Source organism: Talpa occidentalis, unplaced genomic scaffold, assembly GCF_014898055.3.
Source record: "Talpa occidentalis isolate TD23 unplaced genomic scaffold, MPIMG_talOcc4v2.1 talOcc4.13, whole genome shotgun sequence".
In the NCBI taxonomy this organism is placed as follows: Eukaryota; Metazoa; Chordata; class Mammalia; order Eulipotyphla; family Talpidae; genus Talpa; species Talpa occidentalis.
In genome coordinates, this window is record NW_023601322.1 from 40,727,831 (window position 1) to 40,755,692 (window position 27,862).

Here is a 27,862-nt window from a genome sequence, read left to right on the forward strand (position 1 = left end):
AACAAATAGAAAATTTAAAACCAAGTTTAAAATTGGGCAGAAGACCTAAATATACATATCTCCAAAAAATACATACAGATGACCAACAGGCACATGAAAAAATGTTCAACATCTCTGGTTATCAGGGAAATGTGAATGAAAACCACAAAGAGATCCCACTCTCAAGCATGGCCCATGCCAAAAAGACCAGAAACAACAAGTGTTGACAAGGTTGTAGATAAAAGGAACCCTCACCACACCCACCATGGAAAACAATATGGAGGTTTCTTAAAATATTAAAATGAGATCTGCCATATGACCCAGCAATTTCACTCCTAGGAATATATCTGAAGAATGCAAGAACATTAATTAAAAGAGATGTATGCACCTCTATGTTCATTGCAACACTATTTACAATAGTCAAGTTATGGAAACAACCTAAGTGTCTAATACAGATGAGTGGATTAGAAAGATGTGGTGCATATATACACAACAGAATACTACTCAGCTAGAGGTAAAGATGAAATCTTGCCATTTTTGACAACACAGATGGAACTGCAGGGAATTATGTTAAGTTAAATACCAGATGATTTCACTCATATATGCTTAGGTGTTAGGTGTAGTATAGTAACTTACATTTGAAGAGGGTGAGCCTATACCCCTTAATTATGTACAATATTATAAGCCATTGTTACCTCAATAAAATAATACATTTTTAAAAGTATAAAGATATTACACCCTATTTATAATTTTTAATATGTGGAATACCTTGAGACTGTATAAATATTTGTTCTTGAATGGCATTTCCCAAGGGTGTTAGTATCTATTGATGATTCTTGTCAGAATGAATAATTACATTGGTAATAGGAAATAAGAATTTTCTAATTTGATAATATCTCCACATTTTTATTATCTGGTACTCTTTATTAAAGAAGGACTTGCTACCCCACCCTTTCAATTTTTTTCAGAATTACTATGAACTCACAGGTTTTACAAAACTTCTGTAGATTATAATTCATTGCCACCATTCCTTAGATATTCAAAATTAGCTAATGTAGCCAGCAAAATCCCCATTCAAGCAGGCTGTTATGACCTTTTGACTTGTCCTCATCGATTTTGCATATTTTCCTGCTTTCTGGCACAACATGGCATCTGTTTCCATTTCAGAACTGGGACAGTAGGGAATGGTATTTATAAGCCAAAATCTGGATGATAATTGTGTATACTGACACTAAGAGGTCACTGTTTTTTTTTGTTTTAATTTATTTTTGCATACAAGAAGTGAGGTATAGGCCAGAGATGTGGATGGCAGGGGTGTGTATGAGAGGATTCACCAGAGACAGAGTGGGGAGCAGAACCAGTGCATTTACTGAAATACACTGCTGAGGGGAGCAGTGCATGAGACAGGAGAGGTCTGCTGTGCCCTGCGTGTGTTAGTTCCCTGGTCAGAGATTAAACAGGCTACAGTGGTGATAGTGCTCAGACTGAACTCCAAGGCCATCAGGGAAGCCCCAAGAGGTCATGATTTTTAAGATCTTTCAGTGGACAGAACTAGGAAGCATATTTAATTTTTTTTCAAATTATGAGTTCATACTTATATTTCCAACTTAAATCTAAAAAGCATATTCCTTACTTTCCCCCATTCCATATTTGAGGCTCCTTTCTTTCAAGTAAGAACCATGTTTTTCAGCATTAAAAAATTTACTCACTCTATTCTGTGATATACATAAAAGTTTTTAAATGATCAGTACTATCCCCAACAATAAATATATAAAAACTATATTAAAAGCTATATTCATCCCATCCCTATCTCTTCCACCCCATATACATAAAATTTTTTATTAGTTTCTGGGTTTGCATCCATGTTTGTTTTTATTTTGTTTTGATTTTCAAAAATATGCTCAGAGGAATGGATTTAGAATGGTCAGAATGTTGAAAAATGGCTGGTTTGAGAAAACTTACCTTTTGTCTTCCTGATAATTTATTTATCACAGATCTCCAGGATTAAATAAAAATATATATACTAATAAATAACAAGCAAGTCTGTCACATTTCTTCAACTCCACAATAAAAATATTTGGCATGGAGAGATTCAGACAATGCCATCTAAATACTAGATCTTAATTTTAATGTGAGTAGTTACTTAGGAGGCACCAGTAATTCTTTTACAACATTTTGTGACTCACTGATTTCTAGAATAGAGCCAGTAGCGGTGAAAATCACTGAGCTCCCTAAAGGTGATTAATCTGCACCTTGGGGAGCTGTCATATGTGGTACCTCAATCCTAGACAACCTCCACAGAAATAACCCACTCAAAAGGCCCCTGTAGAGGATACTTCTTGGATGGACAAGGACTCCAAGCAGCTGGATTGCAGCCACTTGTGCCCCCTTTTTCTCTACTGAAAACTACAGGGTTCAGGTGTTTAAGGAAAAATTGAGTGTTAGACTGTGATCCCTTTATAGGATTAGAGAAAAATCACATCATGTCCTCTGAAGTCACTCCGTTAAGAAGTATAAAGGGGGGTCAGCAATTTTTTAGCTGTCTAAGGGTCCCAAAGTTGCAAAACCTCATGAAAACCCATGAACACAGCACCAAGTTCACAATACCTTGTGAGCACCAATGTCACGGGCTGAAAGAGGGGAAACTGTGAGTGAGTGGCCAGAACCCATCATTAGAAGCAGTTGATCAGTTTGAATATCAAGTAAAACTGATATGGATCAGGGAAATCCAAATTACACAGGTATTATTAAAGATGTCCCAGCACTCATCTTAAAGCCTCTTTACTCTTTTATTTGGAGTGGACAGCATTTTTTATATAAATAATTTTATTTCTAATGTGTTTATTTCTATTTTTTATCTCTTGCTCTTTCCATCAAGGAACTATCTCAAAGAAAAATAAAACTAACTCCTAATTTTAGCTGTTCATCTTCTCTGTGGATTGAATCAAATTTTCCATAGTTTTGGTAGGCAAAAACATTCTACTGCATAAAAGGATATGAAAATAAAGAAAATATTGGATCATTAGATCATACTGAGTTTTTAAGTATTATTACAACAATGGGCATTGTTTTAATTGTTCCCCTGACAATCTCTTTTCAGCCAATTAATAACCTGGGGATTAAAATAGCTGATTAAAACCCTGCTAATTGCTTTCAGTGTCCATGGCACTAGCAGTGCCTTTGTCTTCTGATGGTCCAGCTGGTTCCCTTCTGTTCTCCCCCAGTATAATCTGCATTTGGTGACACTTGTCTGTGCAGGTGTATACCACTGTGCTATTTGCTTGGATCAGGAAGGAAGCAGCACTAGACCTGGTGTTTATTACACCTCAGGATAGAGTGGCTTTCTAGGACTTTCATCCGTGTGATCCCATCATTTGCTACCTTTGTCACTGACCAAGAAATACTATCTTTTCTTCTACTTAAATTTTAGGTGATGGTCAAAGGAGTAAAATGAGAGTAGGAAAATATATTTTAGAAAGTGGGGGGGGGGGAAAGAAAAGAAAATGCCTTCCTCTGTCTCTTTACTTCCCCTCCAAATCTTTACCTCTGCCTTGAAATGTCCTTACACCCATTTGGATAATGTATCTAATAGCAACAAATGGAAAATGTCTTCCTGGTTCTTTTATATATAATTAAAAGTAAGGTATATATCATGCATCAAATTTGTGTCACTCTCCTGAGCTTGAGATAACTGCCTTGAATGGACACTGTCAGATCTGCTTCCACTGCCTTGGGGTCCCAACTCCAGGGAGGGAGGAAGAAAATATGGATAGTCACCAGCTCTTCCAGTTTCTCTCCCACCCACCTTGAATTTCATGTGGCTTGCATTTTGATCACACCAGTATTCTACTATTCTAATTAATAGAATTTTGGATCTCTTTAATTAGAAGAATTTTGCTACAAAAACTAAAAATTTTTAAATGACACTAAAATAAAGGTATTTCCTAGTCTAGAATTAGTTTGCTTCTCTACTGATCATTCCAGCAGCAACAGATCCATTTTGGTAAGCCTGAAAACATGGAACCCATTTCATTTCTTTTTATTTTACTTTTAAATTCTTTCTATTATGTTTTCTGTGGTTTCCTTTTTCTCTCTCCTATTCTTTAATTAGAATGTGAACTGAGGTATCAAATGCTTCACTTTACTGCTGGGTCTGCAACAACGTGATGGTTTCTATTTTCACCTTTTTCTTTCAGCCACACATGGGCTGCCAAGGACATGCCCTTTCTGCATGTCTTGGCTGCTTCTCACTGACTGGTGCTTTTCCTGGCAGACTGGCTGTTGAAATGCTTCCTTTAGGTCAAGGTAAATGGCACCAGAAAGCACCACAATTGGACATTGTTTCTTTCTGCCTGATACTTCCCTTCCTCCATCAAATATTTGTTGAAAACCTACTGGAGCCAAGACCAGAGAGATACTAAATTAGGTACTAGGCACATCAAGATGAGAAACCAGTCCTTGTCTTCAAGGTACTGCCCTCTGGGAGCTTAGACAAAGTTCTCCTTGATTCACAGGAAGAAAAATGAGGAAACGGAGTCAGATGATTTCTTGAGAATACTTTCTGTTTTATGGAATTATTTTAGTGGTTCATCTCCTGCTTTGTCCTGGACACTTTAATGCTATGGTCCTTCCTCTTTTGTTGTCAATTGTTATGTGTTTCAAGGATACAAAGGTATTTGAATATAAAAGTAAATAAATTTTGGTGTTCTTATGATATGGAATACTATACATTCAGGAATAATGCTTCTAAAAGCTTACAATGACATGGGAAAATGTGCATACTATAATGCTAAGTGAAAAAAACATACAGGCAGAGAACAGAGCCTTGGAATGCAAGGCATTAAGTTATTTGTTAACACCCAAATTTTAACAGTGGATACCCCTGAATGGTGGGGTTATAAATATTTAAATTTGCTAATTTGTTTCTTTTATTTTTTTAAGTAAAGAATTCCATGACTATGTTTTTCTAAAATAAAAATTAATAAAGTTACTTTTAAATATACAGAAGTGATTGGTTTGTGAGCAAAAATTTCAGTGTATGCCAATGCCAGATATAATTTTAGAAATATACTTGGCCTCAAATTTTCAAAATGTTCAATGTTTCTGTCCTTAACATTGACTTTTATGGATTTGAAGCTTATATAACTAGTCAAATTCTGTTATCTATCTGAGGAATTATAATCTTCAAATATTCACTTTAGAAAAATCTAAGGGCTCCGTAAAGAAAAAAGGAAGGGCCTTTCTTCATCTATTTCTTCATCTGTCAAAAGTGCAAGGTTTTATTTAGAGTCTTGCATTTGTTAAGCAAGGTGAAAGTACAGGTCACCAAGAGGTTATTTCAGGAAAAAGCTTTGCAGAGAGCCACTGACCATGGATGACTTCACTGCTTGAAACAGCTGCTGTGATGCGTTTGCTCAAGCATGATTTGGGATATCAGATCACAGACTCAGAAAGGCCACAAATGTCGACTGGTGCACATAAAATACCTATAAGAGAAGGTGCTCCCTCCATATGGAAAATCCATAAGAAAAAAATCTATTAGTGCTTGCTTGGTACCGCTAAAGTCATTCTATTTGCTTTAACTGAGGAGAGCAGAAATAGCCAGTAGCTGAGGGATCCAAAAACTCACTCTGGTTTCTAGGAGAACTGTGAAAGAAGGCATTTGATGTTTGATCAATCACCTATAAATCAATATTTCCAACAGCTCATTTTGTAACTTGTCATTAAGTATCTAAAAGGCTAAAAAGAAGACTGCACTGTTAACCAGGCAATTGGGTCTCCAGAAGACATGGAAAGACTTTACACATGTCAGTCAGTCACTAAGGCATGTTAAAGAGGGAAAAATCAATTGTCAGCTCATATGGCCATGGAACTAACAAAGAAAGATTTCTCTTGGAGCCGTGTTGCTCAAAATGTGGTCCTTGACCAACAGCATGGGCATCCCCTGTGGCTTATTAGAAATGCAGGATCTGGACTTTGCCTAGTTCCACTAAAGGGGAATCTGCATTTTAACAAGATCTCCAGGTGATGTAGTATTTAAGGAACACCATATGGTATGTATGGAACATAAAAACCACTTATGAAGCTATTTTGAGTGTTTCTGTTTCCTATCTGTTTTCAAAAATATTGAAAGTAAACATTTTTATTATGGCAAAACCACTCATCTTCCAGTCAAAATTCTCTTTCCTCTCTTCCTCCCTCCCCCCACCCTGTTTTCCCCACAGCTGAGGTAATCAGAACTACATTTATAATTTATTTTTCAAATCTAGTTTACAAAGGCAAGCATTTTCCAACTGTTCCAATTATCAAATTGCTTTTGTAATTATAAGCAAATTATATGTTTAAAGGGATATATTTACCACAGACTTCTAGAATTTTTACTTCATATCTTTCTACATTTTCTGGAAATTTTTTGTCCCTTTATAAATATTCTCTTAATGAAGAAATTCTAACTTTGTATTTTTTAAATGAGGCTTCTCGTTGTTGCCATGGGGATAGTGTTTTGGTTTCTAGGATAAAAAATATATTGGTAGTGTGCTAAATGTCAGCAAGCCTCTAGGAGAATGTGACTTCTCCCAGCCATAGGAGTTCATGGGGCATAGATCCCATATCCCATGCAGGGCTATCCTTACCTTGAGATAATCTCTGTTCATAAATGAGTGACCAGTTTCTAGTCTACTGATGACATCACTGATACATAACAGTATCAGACAGACATACATGTAAATTTATCTTTGATTAGGAGGTAAAAGGTGAGAAAACTGTGGGAAAACTTGCAGATAAATTTGAAGTAATTATTAAAGTGATATTATGGTTTTTTTAAATGTAAAAAAGGATGGAACTGTCCTATAAAATTTGGATTAAGAAAAAGAAGGTGGCAGAGGGAATCTAAGGTGGGATCTAGGTAGATCTTTGAAGGTCATTCATACCTGATTGTCGAATTCTTTGAAGAGTTTGCTGGACCAGAACCTCTGATCTTGGGACAATGATGATGAAGTCTACTTTGCTGAAGTGGCCAAGATCCAGGCTCTGGCTACCACTATCTGCGATAGCACACACCTGGGATAAGAGTTTTCTGGCAACTGTTAGCTGCGGTTGATAAATTTGGAAGGTTTCATTATCTAAATCTAAGATAAAAAAAGTCATAAGAACAATATTAATTCACTTCTATAATGGCCACTAAGAATCCACATGGAGACATAATATCCACAGGGCAAAGTAATGTTCTGTCACCAAGAATTTCATTTTCTAGTCACACTCTGGATTAAATTTTAATAGTTTTTTAAAAAGTTATTTGAAAGAATGTGCTCAGGAGTGGATGTGGTAATTTTACAGTGTACCATTTTAAAAATAATTGTCTCATAAATTACTAACTCAGCACCCTTCCCCCACTAAGGGAGAGACAGACTCCACTCCTGCAGAAGAAGACAAGACTCATCTCTGGAAAGGGAAAGAAAGATTTTCCAGTTTTATTTAGGAACATCAGCACAGGTCAGGTACCTGAGCCCTGTTCAGGGAAGGAGGCAATGCTGAGTTCCTTTGAGCGTTTCTTGATGTGCTACAGTAAACAGTTCCTCTCTAGCAAATCAGTTGCAACATAGTTTGAAATTCTTCTCCCCATGGCTGCATAACATTCATAGGTCACAGAGACACTACCTTCACCTTTCTTCCCACTTGACTGCCAGTTCTTGTGACCTGGCAGGTCTAGGTGGTTGTGGTCAAGTCCAGTGCTGACGCCAGTACTATCTGAAGAGACCTAACTCATGACAGGGCCAGCTGGCCACTCAACAGGTGACGTATTAGAAGAACATTGCCCAGATGCTCCAAACATGCCAGTAGCTTTTCATCACAAGTTATAAGTAAGCAATCAATCTCTCTTATCCTTGTGTACGTGCATACACACACACAATGAAAGAGAGGCTTAGTCAGCTTAAACACCTGAGCAGGCAACAGCCAAGACTTCTGTAAAGTGTTGCTTTTTATCAGGAACACATGTGGAAGTTTGACTGGCACAATTGAAGAGCCAATTAACCTGTGCTAATGAAGGTTTTCTAAAATCAAACTGCAATGCAGCCAAGGCAAGACAGTAATCACAGTGCCCCACCACCACAGAACCCTGACAGTGTGTGGAGATTTATACAGGTGGGTCTCCTACTGGCTGAGAGAAACCATTAGAAAAGCCCAAAGCTGCAACTTTTAATAGTAGCCCGTGCAGTTTTTACCACAAAGATTAATAACCAAAAATAAATCTGTCTTCCAATAATTAGGCTGTTATTTCTATCAATTCACAGGTTAGATGAGTGGGTACAAATATTTATATGATGGGAAACTTCTTAGAATTTAACTTACTTAGCAAATTTTGAAGTTTGGGGAATTCTAAAAATATCTTTAAGTGATGCTTAAAAACAAACAAACAAGGAATCAAAAAATCTATAAGTATTCTCAGAATTTTAAAATTCCAATGTGTTAATAATTCAAAAACTGCATAAGCACATTTAGATCATCTTGGTGATGACTTTACTAACAGATATGGTCCAGAAGTGAAAAAATTTTATTTCCTGTATTTGTATTTGTTTTTATGACTGAACTGATACCAAGTCATGCTACTTTAATTGCGCTGACAATCTTAAAATATAAATGATGCGTTCCTATCAAGTGGAGGCCAAAAAGCTGTCAGCAGCAGCTTGTACAGATCTGTTTTGTATCTATGTGTTCTCCTGTTCTTTTTTTCTGTCCTGTCCTATGTGTCCCTATCAATCAGAAGACAGGGGAAATAATTTGAACCCAATGGGATCCACTCTAATAATGGGCATCTTCACCCCTGGCCTCATGAGTACCCCTCTGCATCTGTGAAGGTTTTTGTAGGGCAGATTAGGCACTGGTACTGCTGCTCCAGCTGCCAGGCAGTCCTCAGTATTGCTGAGGTTATGTGTATTTTACACATCAGGAGTGGAGTCCCAGCTCCCGAACAGACTGTAGTCTAGACATTTTCAAGTAGTTCTTTGAAACCCCCAGTGAGTACCGACAGCTTTCTGGGCATACCTGGTGGAGCTAAAGGGAATTTTACCAAGGACTCCAGAAATTTTTGAGAAAAAAAATAGGAAAAACTGTTTAATATTATGTCTTTGACTTTGATTTAAATTTTTGGAGACATTTACTAAGAACAAGGCCTTTGATCCAAGCCACATGGCAAGCCATTTTAAATTTGACTTTGTTTTATCATGTAGATAATGAGAAAAAGTCCATCAGAGCTTGTGACTTGAAGAAGAGTCCTCAAAACCATCAGAAGGACATTGATTTAATAAAGTTTGTTCTAAGGGATGATTTTCTCCTTTTGGTCTAAGGTTATATTACCCAGGTTTTGTGTAGGAATCATTGCAGCCGCCTCCTGAGGTGATACACATTCATTAAGATCTCCATTGAAAGGAGTAATCACACTGTCTCCTCTTCTTTGTTGCATTTTTTCTAGCAGCTTGTCCAGATCATCGCCTATCACAAAATAAGGCAGAGGTAAGAAGATTACAAGGAATGAGATGTTTGTATTAGGCTCCAAGTTGGGCAGTTCAGCTGGGTTCTCATCCAGGTTTGTTGGTGAGCCAGCTTTTCATGTCTGAGTTTACACTATAGCCAGAGCTAACCTCGTTTGTATCCTCCTTACAGTTCATACACTTGCACAGGCTGTATTTCTCTTGACCTCCACAATACTCAAAGCAGGCAGGATGGCAGCACTATATCGCCATCTGACATATTGGAAAACTGAAACCTAGGGGACAGAGTGTCACCCAAGGTCACAGAACAATGTAATGGCTGAGCTGAGGCCTCCAACACTAGTATGTGTACCTTCCTCTAGACAGCAACAGAATACTTAGAAGAAGTCATTCCAAGTAAGGGACGATCAGCTGGAAACCTTAAGTATATACTCATCTCCATGACAGGCTAAGGTTTAAATTTAAAAACTCATGCAGCTAAGGGCTGGCACTGTTGCTGACTCCTACTCACCTAATGATGTGGTTTTGAAATGCGATGCCAGGAAACTGACCTTTCCCGTGATGAGCTCATAACTAATTTCTTTCAAAAACTCACTTGTGGTGAGCATGCTCTCTGCCAGAGCTCTGGACTGCTGCTGACCTGAGGAACAGAGGGAGAGGAGACGATATGCCAGGACATGCTTTATAAAAGCACAAACTGGAAACAACTGAAGTATGTCACTACAGGGATTAGGTTAAGAAAGTATAGCACATCAAAAGATGGACAACTGCACGGTCTTTAAAATGACAACTATAAACATAAATGTTTTTAATGCAATGTTAGATGATCAAGGAGAAAAAAATGGCACACCTAATATTTGTAACTGAAAACATACCGTGTGTGTTCAAAGTATAGGAAGGAATATAAAACCTTTAAAAATTGTTTGCAAGGTTATTATGAATATCTGTCTTAAAATATGAACTCCCCTTGTCAAGAAGTTTTTACAAATGAAAATTTAAAAAGTCAATGTATTCAATTTTTGATGAAGCTCTCTGAAAGAAATATGTATTATAGAGAGATAGAAGGGAAAGCAGGTTTTGCCCAACAGAGAGGGTGTGGTCTCTATGGTAGGAAGAAGTGAGAATTATTCAGTAGAGAAGAAAAAACAAAATTTAGTCCAAATGGCTACCTAGAGTGGTGCCTGACAGAAAATTAGCAGAAGAAACAAAAGTATATTTTATAATACATTGATTTTCTGAAACTTTTCTTTAGAGTCAACATTATAACATTAAATATCCTCTCTGACAAGGAGAAGAATGCATGATCTAAGTTGCTGGCACCTGATTAACTGGCTTAGGCACCTGTGGCAATGGCTTTATCACATGCTGGAGTGGTAACATTTCCAGAACCTTTTAAGGACAGAAGTTATGTGAGACAAGGGTATCTGTTACTAGGGTGTGCTTTGAAATAATGCCCTCACAACCAGCTGACAGGAACACCAGCCAAACTAAGGGCTACAAACACCTGATCTGAAGGGAAAGGGAAAAGTTAAAATTAAAAGTAAGAACCTAAGTTGGAGCAATTAACAGCCAGAGATTAATTGCATAGGTGTCTGAGACACCCAATAAATATATTTCCAAATGTACAGTAGATTGAATGATTGGGTTAAAAAATACATTACTTACCTAATACTACCACACAAAATTCATTTCCTCTGATTTTTGATGCACAAATTGCCACAACATAATCTGGTAGCCTTTGGTAGTGTCTCATTTCACTGAGAGTCCTCAAAGTCTCTGAAATGCCCTCTGCCAAAGAGTTTTGGGTCACAATCACATGAACCAAGTCTTGAGATACACTGGCAATTAACCGAGCAAGCCAAGGGAGCTGTCCTGGTGACACAGGTGCACACTGAGCACCCATCTGCAGGGCTCTCTCTCGCAGAGTAAATTCCTGCATAGCTTTCAGCATAATTTGCTCAAATTCTTCCCTGAGAGGTATCTGATCAGGACCTAAGTTGAAGAGAATTAGAGCTAGGATTTTTAAAAAAATCACATCTAGAAAGAAAACACACACACACACACACACACACACACACCCAGTGTGCAGCCCTCCTGCGTCCTCCGTACTCCAACTGGAAAGTATGCTCCTTTTCCCCATAATGGCCCCAAGCATGGAGCCCTTACTAATATTTTCCATTGTGAAATTTCTTTTCTCTCAATATATATATTGTAAATATAGGTTTCTTTTCTCCTTTATTCTAGCACGATGTCTTTAAAAGAGAATGTACTCACAGATATAATCAATTCTATGTATGCCTGGAAGATGGTCATTGCCTATGGCATATTTCTTGACATATTCAACTAGCATCATAGAAATGGTTACCCGACTAATGAAGCGAGAAGTTAACCTGCTGGTCTATAATCAATAGGTTTCACTCATTTCTCATTTTATTCATAGGAATTTGGAAAACATTTAGTGTGCTGCCTCTCTATTTTTGAGAACACGATGGACAGGAAAACTAATTTCAATTATTTTTAATTCCCAAATTATATTTAGGCAGTCTTACACTTTCCCCCAGATAGAGGATGCTCTCATTATCTAGTTATTTCCCTGTGCTCTCAGTTGTTAAGTATAGCATTTGGCTCTCTTCCCCAGCTGTGGTTATGATTAACCTTCTACGGGTGACCTGTGGCCCTGGACTTAGGGGGATTTTGTTTCTCTTTTACAGACTCAACCAGACTTTTGAACAAAATAAGAAAGTCATTGTTCGACATTCAAGTGACACAAATGAGTTCCTACATTTTGTTTAGATTGAAACCATTAAGACAACATTTACTACTACTATTCAGGGTCATTTCTTTTATTAGGTAGACCTGAAATTTGAAATTCAGGTTCTCATAAACAGATTGCAGACCCCTCAGTATTTGCAACTGGAGATTAAGCGATAGCCTCAAAAACCCAAGACTAAAAGCATCTTGCAAAAGAACACGGTAAAGAACTAGACTTCTGTATGGGAAGGAAGCACCTTGCTTGAGTTAGAAATCTTTCCTGTCACATCCCTGCCCATATTCTATGGGAAAGTAAGAAAAATGAAGATTTAGGGATGTATGTAAGGATAAGAAAAATTAAATAAAATACATACTTAAAAAACAAACTATTCAATTGGAGAAAACAGTGTTTTCCTGGATATATTGGAGACCAGCAGGAGTAGGAGAGTAAAATACCCACTGATATCTTTTTCTTCTATACGTGGAAAGAGGGCAAGAAAATTATAATGCTTACGTGTATGTGTTTCCTATATGCTCCCCAATCACTTGCTAGGGTGAAGTGGATGCTTTCTTGTTACCTAGGAACCACCAGGGCTTCTGATCTTCCTTCAATGTTTATCAAATTAGCACCACCCTTAGTGGTCACTAAATATACAGCCAGTAATGAGCTGAAAGTGAATAGATTTGTGCTGACTATACCAGACTGTGGGAAGATAGTCATCTATTTAAAGCTTTCTTTCATTAGAACATACGATAGCTCGAAAGTGTGTGTCTCTAATTTCCTTCACAGTGGACCCAAGACTCAGAGGCCAGGCTGATAGTTGTGTCCATAAGATCCACTATAAACCATGACTGAATAACATGTTCTATTAAGCAGCATGGTTAATTACAAAAATAAAGGCATTCTGGGAAAAGAAAATGATTAAACACATTCACAGCATTCTCTGTTGTCTCAAAATTCAACTTATAAAGATTTAACTGAATCACTATTGGGACATAAGAAGTGGAGAATAATATTTTAAGTTTAAATGAGGTAAGAGACTTCTTAAAGTAAAATGCCTTCTTCCAATCACCTCCCATTACTTCTCATCCTGAACCTTTACAGGTAAATTGCAGAAGCCTTTTCTCTACTTTTCACAAACTCGATAATAGTAATTTTTTTCCCTTCCAGTGCTGATCTCCCGTAACCCAGATCTGATGACTTTTCAGACAGCCACCTTAACAGCAAAAGACAAGGTTCCAACTGACTCAAACCCTTCCAAGAATCTGGATTTGCTGATTTCATTATCTGCTTGAAAAGATTTTCAGATTGTAAAATAGCAGAGTTTTTTTTTTTTTTTAATGACTATAGTAGAAAGGCCTTTTCTTTCTGAAGAGTCTTGATTTTCTTCTTCTCTATTACCTCTAAGTAACTGAGCCATTATAGTATTAGGTCTGTCTTTCTAGAAGTTTGGATTTATTTTTCTAAATTTCTATATATGAAAATATTCTTGATGCCTCCTTAAGCTTCTGAAGGGAAAAAAAAAGTCAAGGACTCCAGAAGAGTCACAATTATTGAGGAACAGAGATGTCACAACATACAAAATTTAGATTAAAAAAAAAACCTTTATTTTGCACACTGAGAGACAAAATTAATTGACTGCAAGTAAAACTCTGGAGAGAAGTAATCGTTCAGGACAAAGAAGACTCTTGTACTAATGAACATATATTTTTTCTATTTTTTTTTAGAGAAGAACTTTTAGTAACTTAAGTGAGACATTCCGTTTTGACCATTTACTTCATCCACTTAATTCAGACTTTGGTTTTTAAATTATTAATAAGATTTAAAAATTCTATATTGGTTTTATATGATATAATAGCATTGCCCTATATGAACTTGAGCTACTGATTCTGGATGCACTTAGAAGTTTTAGATTCTGGAACACAGTTAAGTCAGTAGAAAGCAATTGAAATGATGACATCAAATGAGCTGCAGACCCAGGTGATTTTTATCATTTTATTACTTATTAATACTCATGATTAGCAAGTTCTAAGTTTATCATGAAAGTGATTCATAAGATACCTGAAGCCTTGCAAATGTCAGAAGCCCATGTCAAAGCAGATCCCATGTCAAAGCATGCCTTGGGCTCTCAGGACAACAAGAGTTATAGTGGGGGTGGGGGGGTGGTGCTGGCCGGTCGAAGCTTGTGTGTGTGTGTGTGTGCACGTGCATTTTTTCTCTAAACACTGTTTAGTCCAATGTCTTTTATTTAACGTCAAAGTATTTTCAAATATTAAAAAATTTCATGAGTGTCGATAAAAATACTTACGTGTAGATTTACATCTTAAACATTTTCCTAAGTAAATCAATGGTTTGAAGTCCTGGAGTGAGTGTATAATTAGCCTGCATATTAGATAGCCTAGAGTGGTTTGCAAAATAAAGGACATTGCAATGTAAATGCTGCTAAGCCACATTGTCTGGGCACCTGCATATACCTACTATGGGGCTGTGTGTGGGGCATGTATCAACTGGAGGAAGTGAAGGGTTCATGACCTATGTATCCCAGTAACCCTATAGCCTAGAGAATCTTCCAGGGAGGTCCACAGTAACTACCTCAAATGAAGGAAAGGATGATGGGACTACATCAAAGGGCTGTATCAAGAGAAAGGAAAAAAATGGGGGCGGGACTGTGAATACACAAGATAAAAAGGCTAATTGAAAAACTAGAAAATAATTGTCTAAGGCAATGGTTATATTTACATTCCAGGTGGCAGTTGCTCTCTCAGAAAGGTGAGTTGACCAGACTTTGAGGTTCTGCCTATATCAGCTATTTGGAAGACCTTAGGTCCATCATGAGAGTTAACACTAGGTGGAGCTATTTATCTCTTTTAGGACCCAGACATGCAAGGAGAGGTGCAAAGGCGGCTACAGCAGAAAGAAATTGAGGGCAGGGGTGGAGAGAGGAAAGGCAGGTGGTAGAAAGTAAATGGAAATGAGCAGAAAAGAAATAAGGAAGAGAGAAAAGTCATAGAGATTGGGATTGAAGGAAAACAATGTTAGACATGAGAAAGAGCTAAATTGGTGATTAAGTGTGATAAAGTGAGAAAAAAGAAAAAGTAGGTTTCAAAAAAAAGAATAAAAATTGTCACCATCAAATAATTATTGAAAATAGCTCACCCAGTCGCACAAGATACTGTATTGTCAGAAGAATCATGCTTTCCACACTCAGGAGTTGGCTGCCAGTCAACCCTAATTGTTCCAAATCTTTGTTTTCCAACTGTGGAATCTTGTAGCAGTTCACCAGCAGAGGACTGACAACAATGTCACCAACATTTCCATAGAAGTACGGTAAAGTGCCATAGCCTGCTCAAGAGAAGCGGGTCAATAAAGGTCAACATTTCTTGCTGCGATTCAACCAGGTATGTTGGCTTAACTAGGATCAAAGATGCTTAACAAAGTTCCCTGCCCTCTGAGATGTCTACCAAACAAATCATTCAAATATATTAATCTTAGTGATTCACTTGCATATTCTGAATCTAGTCCTATATTAAATCAGATAAATAGAAAGAAAAATTACTTATATTATCTGTTTCTCACAGGAGGGACATAATATATTTCTGCCATAGAGGACTGATGAAATGATAAAATTTGTAATGATAAAATATTTTTGATAAAATTTCTCATTGTTTCTTTTCAATATGAAATCCGAAAACTATGTCAATATGTTTCACTGATATTTTCTTAAAACATTTTTATGTCAAACTCATTGATCAATAATAACATCCACCAGAAAAGTACTTGGAGAGTCCTACTTCTTTTGCTGTCTTAGCTATCTTTATGTTATTTTTCTAAATGTTAGTAAATGGCCTCAAATTATCTTAGAAGTAGACAGGACAAAAATATGTTGAAAATCAACCTTGCTTTAGTTATATGGTGAAGAGGACAGTCTCTCTCTCTCTGAGTCTTTCTAAAAGACAGACACCAAAGTGCCCCCCATGCTCTACGTATCTTTCCAATGCTTAGTTATACTATTCATGCAACCAAATGCTCAATATAAACCTCCTGACTATATGGAATTTAAACAACTGGGATTCCCCAAGTAGCTACAGGTTCAGGAGCAGTAGATAGGGCAGCCTGATAAACGACAAGACTTGCTGAGTAACTGATAAAGGACAGGACTTGGAGCAAAACCATCCGTGTCAGTAGACTCAAGTCAACCTCAAGAAGCAGATAATGCCTCACATAGATATACCATAAAGATATAATGGGGTTAAACACCCCAACTGTTTCATCTAGAAGGTAAAGCAGATAAGTCTTCCTGGTCTAGGCAAGCTCCCAAATGAGAGAACTCTTGATGTGAGTATGAAAGGCACTAAATTAAGGGACTCTAGGGGTCCCTAAATTTCTGCACCTTTACCTTTACATAGATTGGAAAGACTCAAACTCCTTAAAAATACCGATTCACAGATACGTCTCCATGTTTCATATCTCTAACTGTGGGGCGTCTTGGTTCTCCTGAGTTCAGATGTTAGATAACTTAGCTTGTTTCTTTTTCCTGTGTTTGTGCCTCCCTTAGACCAGAATGTCCCCTTCGTTAGCTGTCTACTCTTGCAACCTTGAGGACCCAGCTGCAAGATCACTTCCGAGAAGTCTTCTTAGACCCCCTTGTGATTCCACAAGGGTGAACCTATCTGGGAAAATTAAGTTTCTTCTCCCCTGGGCTCTTGCAATTCTTGGTTGTGAATCTCACCAGCTCAATTACACAGAGTGCTGTCATTTTTATTTATGTGACAGCTCCCTCACTAAACAGTGCTCCTTGTGGGCAAGAGACTGCTTTATTTGCAACTTCTAGTTTACATATTTAAGATAGAATGACGGAGTTGACTAATAAAAGCTAAAAGAATCAAATATGGGGCCTCCCCAGTGGCGCAGCTGTTGAGCACTGGGTTGTGAAGCTGTCCACAGCCTCTGCAGTGCCGGTTCAATCCCCGGCCGCCGGCAAGGGTCCCACATGGTGCACAGACCTCTCCTGCCTCCCACTGCTCCCCTCAGCAGTGTATTTCGTCAGTCTGCCTGTTCTGCTCTCCCCTCTGGCTCTGGTGGATTCTCTCAGCCTCCCGCGCTTCTGACTGTACCCAGTGCTTGTATAAATAAATAAATAAATAAATAAATAAATAAATAAATAAATAAATAAATCTTAAAAAAAAGAATCAAATATGTGTCAATGAATACATGAATAAACAAACAGTGAAATGGAGAAACATTTAGACTCCGGTGGATACAGGCAACTTGGAATTCCTTTGCCTTACCTATCAAAATTACTGGTCTAACTCCTGAGTTACTCAGCAAGTTTTCAGGAACAATTACAGTTTCCCCTGCAGGAATGGGTCGAGGTTGTAAAATTCCAGTTAATGGCGTCTGTGGAACTGGGGCAGATAAAAGGGATTCTGGAAAAAAAGTTGTTGACAAGAAGGATTAAACATGAAAGCTACATTTAGCTTCAAATTAAAACAACTTTAATATAATACTTAATATTTTTAATATAGATGCTGTGGACATCTAATAGTTTTTTTGCTTTATTAATAAATCAATTACATTTATTATATAAACTTAGAAATGAGAAAAACAAAAAGATGAACCACAATTACACTATCTGAAGATACCTACTTATTTAACATCTTAGTACTTTTCCTTGTAAATGTTTTCCACACGCCATCTTTTGGATTCTGTTTTGTAACTTATCTTTCCTCCCTCGATTATCAAGGGAGGAATATAACTATCATTATAGAAAATTTGAAAAGTGCAGCAAAGTATGAAGAAGGAAATACTCATCATTGTACTACTTAGAGGCAATCATGGTAACATATTGGCATAATTCATTGTGTACATAACATCTCTATGTAATATTTAAACTATTTATGTAAACAAAAAAAGGTTTAAAGAACACTATCCATATCATAGAATTGTTATGCCTACATTTGTCAGTGTTTATTAAAGCAAGGTAGATGAATATTTGAACATTTAACTTAGGCACTAAATGGCCATAGCTTTAATATAATAAAGAAGAACGAGTTTGTTTTTCAGATTCCTAGCCACAGGTTGAACTATCCAGGACAGAAATAATATCACATAAGGAACCAGATCACAGAAGGAAGGAACAGGTCACAGAAGGAACCAGATCACAGGAAAACACATGTAACACCATCATCGGCAAAGCAAATCCATTTGTGAGTTGGTAGCATCATGCCCTATGTAAAGAAAGGCTTATAGATCCTATAAGCTAAAACAAAGCCAGATTCTGAATTAAGATCTGCTGTGATGGCACATGTGCTTATAGAGTAGGAAGATGTGATGGGACCAAAATATTAGCTACTACAAATATCCTGACATAATATTAGATACAGTGCTTGGTTAAGGAAATGTATCGCCAGGGGTTCAGGGAAAGAACAGCTGTAGAAGATACCTGTGTTAATTTAGGGAAACTTAAAATCCATCTTCTGTTGAAATCTTACCAGTTCTTGAAAGAGGGCGAACTGCAGGAACAGGTACAACTAAACCAGGTTGGGTCACAGGTGACCCAGGATACCATCCTCGGTGTCGTTTCTTTGGTGGTCCGGAAATGAACATGGCAGCTGAAAATAAAAGGAAAGTTGAACCTTGTCCTCAGCAAGGGAAGAAAGGAAAGAAGCCAAGTAACATAGGACCTTTTTTTTTTTTTTTTTTTAAGATAGGACCTTTAATTTGAGTATACCTAGAAAGTCTAAGTCACTCTTCTGGAGGTAAAGGTAAAATTAGAAAAAAAATCACACTAATTATACCACCTAACATCTGTATACTGTTTCACAATTTATAGTTTTACCCAGGTTATTTCATTATGATTCCATTAACAACCTTGTGAAGTGACAAGTGACAAGACAAGTATATTACTATATCCATTTTTTTTTTTTTTGTGGGACCCTCACCGGCGGCCAGGGAACGAACCGGCGCTGCAGAGGCTGCAGGCAGCCTCGCAACCCAGCGCTCAACCGCTGTGCCACCAGATGAGGCCCTATTACTATATCCATTTTGCAGATGGAGATAGGAAGGCTCAGATTTGCCTAAGATCAGTCAATAGAGAGGAACTTTGAATCCGGTTCTTTGGTCCATGGTTTTTCAGGATATTTTCTCATACATTTGTTTCTACTTTATTTCCTAGATAGGTTCATCCTTGTGGAATCATCAAGATATTTAATCATTACTGTTTATACCAATTGCAAATTTTAAAAACACTATATAGCAAGCTAAGGAAAAACTCTGGGAATGTGCTGTTAGATGATTCATTATTCCAAATTCTGCAGCACTTTTATAATTAAGTTCATTACTTCAGAATTCTAGGAAGGGTACTGTACCTTGGTCTCCTGAGGCATAGCTAGGTCTTGGTGACAAAGAATAATTTCCTGGACGTGCGGGAGTTGAGCTTGATGCACTGCTCTTCCCTCCATGGCTACTGTTTCCATTCGCAGCATCTGTAGCACAGGAGAGGAGCCACTCAGAACAGAGGTGGGCAGGATACTGCTTTCTGTGATTCTGTAACCATATGATAAACCTCACACTCTAGGATCCAAAGATATCTCACTGATAGGACTCAGCCCAGTTATAAAACCAACTATAATAATCAGAACAGTACCTATATTAAAATGAAAGGTGACCTAAATTTTTTTTTAGGACTCCAAGTGATCTCTTAGAATTTTTTATAAGGAAAACTTTCAAACTTTGTAGTATGAAAAATTTCAACCACATACAAAAGCAAAGAGAATTGTATAATAAACTACATACCTGCAACCCAATTTCACCATTTATCACCACATGGCCAACCTTTCTTTATACTCTCTATCTCTTCCTCCCAACCCACATACTCACATACATGCTTTTAATTATTTTGAAACAAACACATTTATCACACCACTTAATCCATAAATACATTTGTATGTGTTTCTAAAAGTTACTCTTAAAAACGAAACCATAATGTCATTATTATACTAAAATTAACAATGATCAATAATTCTTAATATCAAGTATTCTATTATAATTCAAACTTACCCTAATTATCTCAGAAATGGTTTTTTACAACTGATTTGTTCAAAGTGGGATTCAAAAAAGATCTGCACATTGAATGTAGTTGCCATGCCCCTTAAAATTCTTTGAATCTATGGGAGCCCCTTATTATTAATCTGCAAAAAAACCTGGCAAGTTAATAGATATAGAGACTTGCTTAGATTTTGATTTTATATTTTTATAACGGTATCTCATAGGAACTCTTGTATATTTCCATAAGGGCAGGTTTCTTCTCTTCTTGTGATGTTAAGATTGATCAGTGGGTTCAAAAGTTGTTGGCCTAATCCTCATATTACAAAGATGCTCATTAGCCTTCACCTGATGGTTTTAGCAAACATGAAGATTATTTCCAAGATCTATAATTACATTAGTGTTTTTAATGCTCTAAAATTTTTAATTCAGTTTGTTCAAGTCTAAAATCTAACCAAAAAGTAGATCCTGTAAGAATTATTGCGAGAGAGTAAGAACAAAAGAGGTTTGGATAAATTATGATGCCTAACTGTTGGAAAGTTTCCAAGAATGATAGGTTTTCTCTCTCTCTCTCTCTCTCTCTCTCTTTAAAGATTTATTTTAATTTTAATGCATACAAGAGCTGGGGTACAGGCCAGAGGCGGGGGGTGGGGTGAGAAGACTCACCAGAAACAAGTGGGGAACAGAACAGATGGACTGACCGAAACGCACCGCTGAGGGAAGCAGCAGGTGAGTCAGGAGAGGTCTGCTGCGCCATGTGGGTCGCTCCCTGGCTGGGGATTGAACTCGTGCTGCAGTGGCTGTGGTCAGTCTCATAGGCTGCGTCGTAACTCCCTTCGCCACCAGAGAAGCCCAGTTCTCTTTCTCTCTTTACCTTTCAGATCATCCCTTTTTCCTAAAACATTAGCATTTTCTAGGACACTATCCTTACTTCACAGCTTGCCTTATCCTGCCACTCTCCTTGATAGATACTGTTTATCCTGATAATTTTAACCACATATTGCTGGCTCAACTTACACTGTCAGTCCTGATTTCCCCCTACAATGACTGTTGAGCTGCTCCATTTGGATGTCTCATGGGTATTTCAAACTCAACAAGTTTGAAATTAAATTCCCTCTTTCCTCTTGGGGAACCTGCTCATCATCTCTGAACTCTGTCTCAGATAATGAGACCATGGCTAGCCCAAAAAGAGAATGTCAACATATATCCCATCTTTGGCTTTCTGCTAAGATTAATCATTCAAGTCCTGCTGATTTTTCTTCCTGAGTATTTCTCCAATCTGTTCCCTCTTTTCAAATCTATTACCACCATATCCAAGGACCTTGTCATTTCTCACCTACACTGATAAAATGACATCCAACTAGTTTTCCTATCTCATCTGTTTTGCTACTGAAAACAGTCTAGTACAAGTTCACATCAGACCAGGTCTCTCCTCTGTTCCATAGGTTTAGAGTAAAGTCATGCTTTCCAGCCTGGCTTCCTGTGACCTTTTCCTTGCCCACCACTTGCTCACTTCCCAACAATTCCCTGAATTTCGCATTTTATGATCCTAACAAGACCAAACTGATAGAAAGTTTCTACTCATACTGTGCTGCTTCTTTTCTTTTCAAGCTTTGCCCTTGCTTTCCCCTGAAATTTAAATGCCTTTCTCCTATTTTTGGTATAGTGAATATATCCTCTTAATTCAAGACCAAACTTCTCCAAGAATTAATTCTCCATTACTCCCTAAAACGTCAGGTTTAACCCCCCTCTTCCAAGCTCCCCTAGCATATTTATATAATTACTATAGTACACTCAAAATATATTGTAATAGATCATCTTTGCTATTAGGTTACAAGTATATTAGAAATCAGGAATTGAACTGTATTTATCTTTGTATCCCTAATTCTTCACCACAGCAGTTAGCCAAGAAATGTTTGTTGAATGGAAGAATGGAATCAATCCATTCTGTCGCTCCTCTGTCCTGAATGTCATTCCTGGACTCTTTGGGTTGCAATACAGAGAATACAAAGCTTTGTCTAACAACACATTACACAGATAGCCCTATTTCCACTTTCAACTGGCGAAGAAGCAATTGACTTCTACCAAATTGTCAATTAATTTCCACACAAGTCTTTTGTAGACTGTATTTACCAAAGAAATAAAAGTGAGGAAAACATCACCTGCAGCAAAAGTCTTCCCTACAACCTGTAAAGATAGAGCTAGTGGTTTCACAACATTCTTATTCCGGGTCAGGTCCTGAGCGCCACTCAAATTGATTGCAGAGTTAGCTGGATTGAGAATCGGTGAATCTTTAAAATGAAAGAGGTCATTCAAATTAGCAACTATTTATATATGCAGGAAGAAAATTAATTCAATAAGAGTGAGGTGAGAAAAAGCAGGTTATGAAATTTTGATTTTTTTCCTTGAGTTTATTTAGCATTTTAGAAAAGTCAATTCCTCTGATTTCAGGGTTTTTTGTTCTTTTTTAATGTACTTAACAAATACTCACCAGAAGTTAGTATGCACTGGATGTTAGTGTAAGCACTTTAAATATATCAGTTCACCTAATCCCTGTAAGAACTCAATAAGGTAAGTATTATTACCTTAAACAGTGGTAAACATTTACTTTGGTCAAAATCAGATGATGTGGCGTCAAATGTATCAATATATGCTATATTAAAACTATCTTCACAGTTTCCCATAAAGCCATATTTTAATGATTCAAATATATTTATCTTTACATGAGTTTGTCATTTAAGAGGTGGCATAAAAACTAAGTCATTGCAATCTAAGAGAAAACATTTTTCTCTGAAGAAATTTTACTTTAATTTTTAAAATAAATTAGAATTGATTTATCTATATAACACCAGATATACCCAAAGGAAAGTTACTATTTTGATTCAGAAAATAATTTCAGAAAATCACATTTCATTTCAGAGAAAAGCTATGGGAGAGATTAAGATTTAAGCCAACTAGTTTTTGAAATGAATATAGACCACCAAAACCCTGACTGTACTTCAGCAGAACACTTGACCAATGAAGAGAGGAAAGTATCAGAAGGAATGTTAAAGCTCTGAAATTTTGCAAAACAAAGTGCTCTAAAGAGCAGGATACTAATAGTGGCACATTAGAAATTAGCTAAAAAAGTTGTATTCATATCATTATGCAATCACTGATACTACTAATCATAGCTTCTTATAACACAAAAGACTGAAATGGTATTGCACAAAAGAGTTAATGTGTCTTTCCAAGGGTCCAACTTAACAGTAGGGAGTGATTTTTAAGGTCCACAAGAAGATTAGAGGTCAGCAAATATAACATTATAAAGTCACAGAAAATTGAAGATGGCCCAAGTTTTTCAGGTCTTAATGGAGAGCCTTACATGGTAAGAATCCCAAATAAGTTCACTGTGTTATTACACAGCTTAGCCATTTTGTTTCAGGCCTCAATCATATTGTTTGGAACAAGCAATGCAGTACTTACTATACTACTTTATACTCATAATTTTAACATATTCCTAACAGTTCAGGGAACTATATAGGTGAGATCTGACTGACAAATTATGAAGGGTGGCAATTGACCTTATTTTTTCAAATCAATGGTTGAAATAAGCACAAACTATTTTTTTTTTAAATAATGAAAGGGTACACAACATAGAGAAATCTCTCTCTCTCCATATATGTGTGTGTGTGTGTGTGTGTGTATGTATATGTATATATATGTGTGTGTGTACACATAAACAGTCAATAGTTACATAAAATGTCTAGGAATGAGCTTAATTGGACTACGTATGAAGAAATTATTGGATTATTTCTATATTAAGGTTGTTTCTCCTTTTCAGTTAATATAAAGAATAACTGCAGTGAATATCTTAACTTTCCTTTAATGTTATTTTCTTGCCTAAGCCCTCTGAAAAGAGATTACTAGAATAAAACACATAAATATTTTTATTTTTTCTTATTTTTTATATTAAGTTTTTAATTTTTTACATCATTGTTCATTTTTAAACAATATTTGCTTCCCCCACCCCCTCAGGTGTAGTCCCCATAGAGTTTCCTTCACCAATGCACCCGTGCACCGTCACCTCAGTCCCCTGTGCTCCTCCCTCCCTCCCTCTGATCGCTCTCCCTCCTCCCCTGCAGGATGTCTCTGATTTATAATTGTCCGTTTTTGCTTTGTTGTGTATGGTACTGTTATTATTTTTTTATTTGGTTCCCCTATATTTCTGCTGTAAGTGAAACAATCCGATATTTTTCTTTTTCCTTCTGGCTTATTTCACTGAGCATAATTCCTTCTGGCTCCATCCACATTGCTATGAATGGCATGAGTTTATTTTTTTGATTGCTGGATAATATTCCATTGTGTAAATATACCACATCTTCTTGAGCCAGTCATCTATTTTTGGGAATTTGGGTTGTTTCCAGGTTTTACCTATTGTAAATAGTGCTGCAATAAACATAGGGGTACAGGTGCTCTTTTGAATCTCTGTTTTTGTGTCCTTTGGGTAGATCCCTAGTAGTGGAATTGCCAGGAAATATGATAGCTCCATTTTTAGTAGACTGAGGAACCTCCAGACAGCTTTCCGTAGTGGTTGGACCAGTTTGCACTCCCACCAGCAATGTAGGGGAGTTCCTTTTTCACCACATCCTCGCCAACATTTGTTGCTTGTTTTTCTGATATGTGCCATTCTTACTGGTGTAAGGCAGCATCTCAGTGTGGTTTTAATTTGCATTTCCCTGATTATAAGGGATGCTGAACATTTTTTCATATACCTGTTGGCAATTTGCATTTCCTCTTTGGAGAAACATCTTTTAAGTTCTTCTACCCATTTCTTGACTGGATTGTTTATTTTGTTTTTGTTGAGCCGTGTGAGTTCTTTGTAAAACACATAAATATTTTTAATGTTCCTGTTATATATTGCCAAGCTGCTTTCATAAAAGGTCATAGCACGCTTCATCTCCCCCAGTCTGGCTGAGAATGTCAGTCTTACCATATCCTCCTAGAACTGTATTATTACTACTTGATAGGCTCACCCCTATCCTGTCACACAAATGGTAGATAAGCATATCTCATATGGAGAAGAACATAAACACCGGTAAATTAATAATCTCCCAAGTGCTAACTTCAAATTTAAATAAAAATGGAATTCAACTAATATTTATTTCTAGCTATTTACCAGGTACCGGGGATACCGGGATAAGCAACATAGACAGTTAACATATAATTATAATTGGTAGGAATGTAACACAAGAAGTATACAGCAAGGCTGAGTTAATCCTTAGTTGAAAGTAGGTGTTGGTGTTTTCAGTTTTACAAGTGAGATAACCAAGACACAGAATAATTGAGGGGCTTTTCCCAAGTCTCAGTATTGTCAGGTGTAGTATTTAAACACCAGAACTCTGATTGCAAACCCTGACTGTGCTGTTTACCTTTTGGTCTGAAATAATGCCAATCCCAAAGTACATATCAATAAATTAGACAAGGGAAACAGTACATGCTAAAGGATTTCACCTTTCTCTCAGAGCAGCTTTTTAATCTATTTTTGAGATGTTATTAAGGATTATTTTACATATTATAAAATTCACCAATTTCAAGTGTATAATTCAGTGAGTTTAGTAACTTTCAAGCTGGGCACATACCATCAGTTTTATTTTTTTTAATTTTTTAAAAAGATTTATTTATTTTTGCATAACAAAACTGGGGTTCAGGCCAGAGGTGTGTGTGTGGGGCGGTGGTTGAGAGGATTCACCAGAGACAGAGTGGGGAACAGAACATGCAGATCAACTGAAATACACTGCTGAGGACTGCTGCGGGGATCAGCAGGTGAGTCAGGAGAGGTCTGCTGCGCCACGTGGCTATCTCCCTGGCCTTGGATTGAACTCGTGTTGCAGTGGCTGCGGATAGCTTCATAGGTTGTGTCTTAACCCCTTGCGCCACCAGGGAGGCCCTACCATTAGTTTTAGAACATTTTCATACACCCTCAAACCCCATGAGAAACTTCATGCCTATTTTCAGTTAATTTCTTGCACTAAGCAACCATTATTTCCTATCTGTATAAATTTGCCTTTTCTGGATATTTCATATAAATTAAATCACATAATACATGTTCTCTTTTGTGTTACTTTTACTTAGTATATTTTTGATGTTCATCAACAATGTAACGTGTCAGTCACTTGTTCCTTATTATTGTTGAGTTGTACTCCATTTATGGATACACCACATTTTTGTCTATCCCTTCATTAATTTATTGACACTTAGATTGTTTCTAGTTTTTTACTATAATATATAATGGTGCTATAAACATTTTTTTAAAGATTAATTTATTTATGCATACAAGTGCTGGGGTGTAGGTCGGACGTGCTTCAGTGGCTGCCAATAGCTTAATAGCGCTGAGACTTAACCCCTTCCACCACCAAGGAGGCCCTGTAAACATTTGTATGCAACTTTTTGTGAGGACGTAGGTCTTCATTTCTCTTGGGTAGATATTTTGAAGCAGAACTTCTGGGTAGAACTTGTGTGGTAGTTTATGTTTAACTTTTTGAGAATGTGCCAAACTATAGTCTTAAATTGTTGTCACATTTTAACAATCCTACCAGTCAATTTACCATGGTTCCAATTTCTCCATATCCATAGGCTCTTGTTAATGTCATCATTTTGATTATAGTGATTCTAGTGGGTATGAAGTAGGATCACATAGTTTTGATTTTCATTTCTCCAATGACTAATGATGTGAGCATCTTTTAATGTGCTTATTAGCCACTTGTACATATTCTTTGAAGAAATGTCTATTCTAAATTGTATGTGTTTTGATTAGCTTGTCATCTTATTACTGAATTGTAAGAATTCTTTGTAAATTCTGAATACAAATCTTTTATTAAATGTTTTGGAAATATTTTTTCCTATTCTGTTGCTTGTGTTCATTTTCTTAATGTTGACTTTTGAAGTGTAAAAATTTTGATTTTTATGAGGTTTTTTATAAAGATTTGTTTTATTTATGCATACAAGAGCTGGGGTATAGGCCAGAGGTGTGGGGGCAGGGCGTCAGAGGATTTACCAGAGACAGAGTGGGGAGCAGAACAGGCGGATTGACTGGAATACATTGCTGAGGGGAGCAGTAGGTGAGACAGGAGAGGTCTGCTGTGCCATGTGGGTTAGCTCCCAGGATGGGGATGGAACTCATGCTGCAGTAGCTGTGGGTAACTTCATAGTGCTGCGACTTAGCCCCTTGTGTCACAAGGGAGGCCCTATGAGGTATATTTTAACAATTTTTCTAGAAATAAATCCTTATATTTATCATCACCTTATTTTTGACAAAAGCAATACACTGACAAGAAGATAGTCTGATCAGTAGAGGTGCCAGGACAACTGCATGTTTACACACAAAAAGATGAACTTAGATGTTCACCTCATGCCATACACAAAATTAACTAAATATGACTCATACATAGACTTTAATGCAAGAGATAAGACAATTATATTTTAGAACATAGAAGAGACACTTTCAAGGTCTTGGGTTAGTCAAAGACTTTTTTCATCTATACTTGAATACTTGTCTTTATTAAACATAATATATATTACATATAAATACATGTGTTGTATGTGTGTATCATGTGGGTAG

General features: G+C 36.9%; 1 protein-coding gene across 8 annotated transcripts in view; it reads right to left on the bottom strand.

Annotated features, from left to right (window-relative positions):
• Positions 1-27,862, bottom strand: part of GREB1L (GREB1 like retinoic acid receptor coactivator) — a 248,282-nt gene that overhangs the window by 45,546 nt on the left and 174,874 nt on the right. For all 8 annotated transcript variants that reach the window (XM_054694146.1, XM_054694142.1, XM_054694144.1 and 5 more), the window contains 9 exons: positions 22,425-22,553; positions 19,587-19,703; positions 18,711-18,830; positions 17,508-17,645; positions 15,376-15,561; positions 11,133-11,459; positions 9,979-10,107; positions 9,334-9,468; positions 6,909-7,106 (listed from right to left, as the gene is read on the bottom strand). In XM_054694146.1, coding sequence (XP_054550121.1) covers positions 6,909-7,106; positions 9,334-9,468; positions 9,979-10,107; positions 11,133-11,459; positions 15,376-15,561; positions 17,508-17,645; positions 18,711-18,830; positions 19,587-19,703; positions 22,425-22,553 — 1,479 coding nt within the window. The remainder of the gene's footprint in view (positions 1-6,908; positions 7,107-9,333; positions 9,469-9,978; positions 10,108-11,132; positions 11,460-15,375; positions 15,562-17,507; positions 17,646-18,710; positions 18,831-19,586; positions 19,704-22,424; positions 22,554-27,862) is intronic.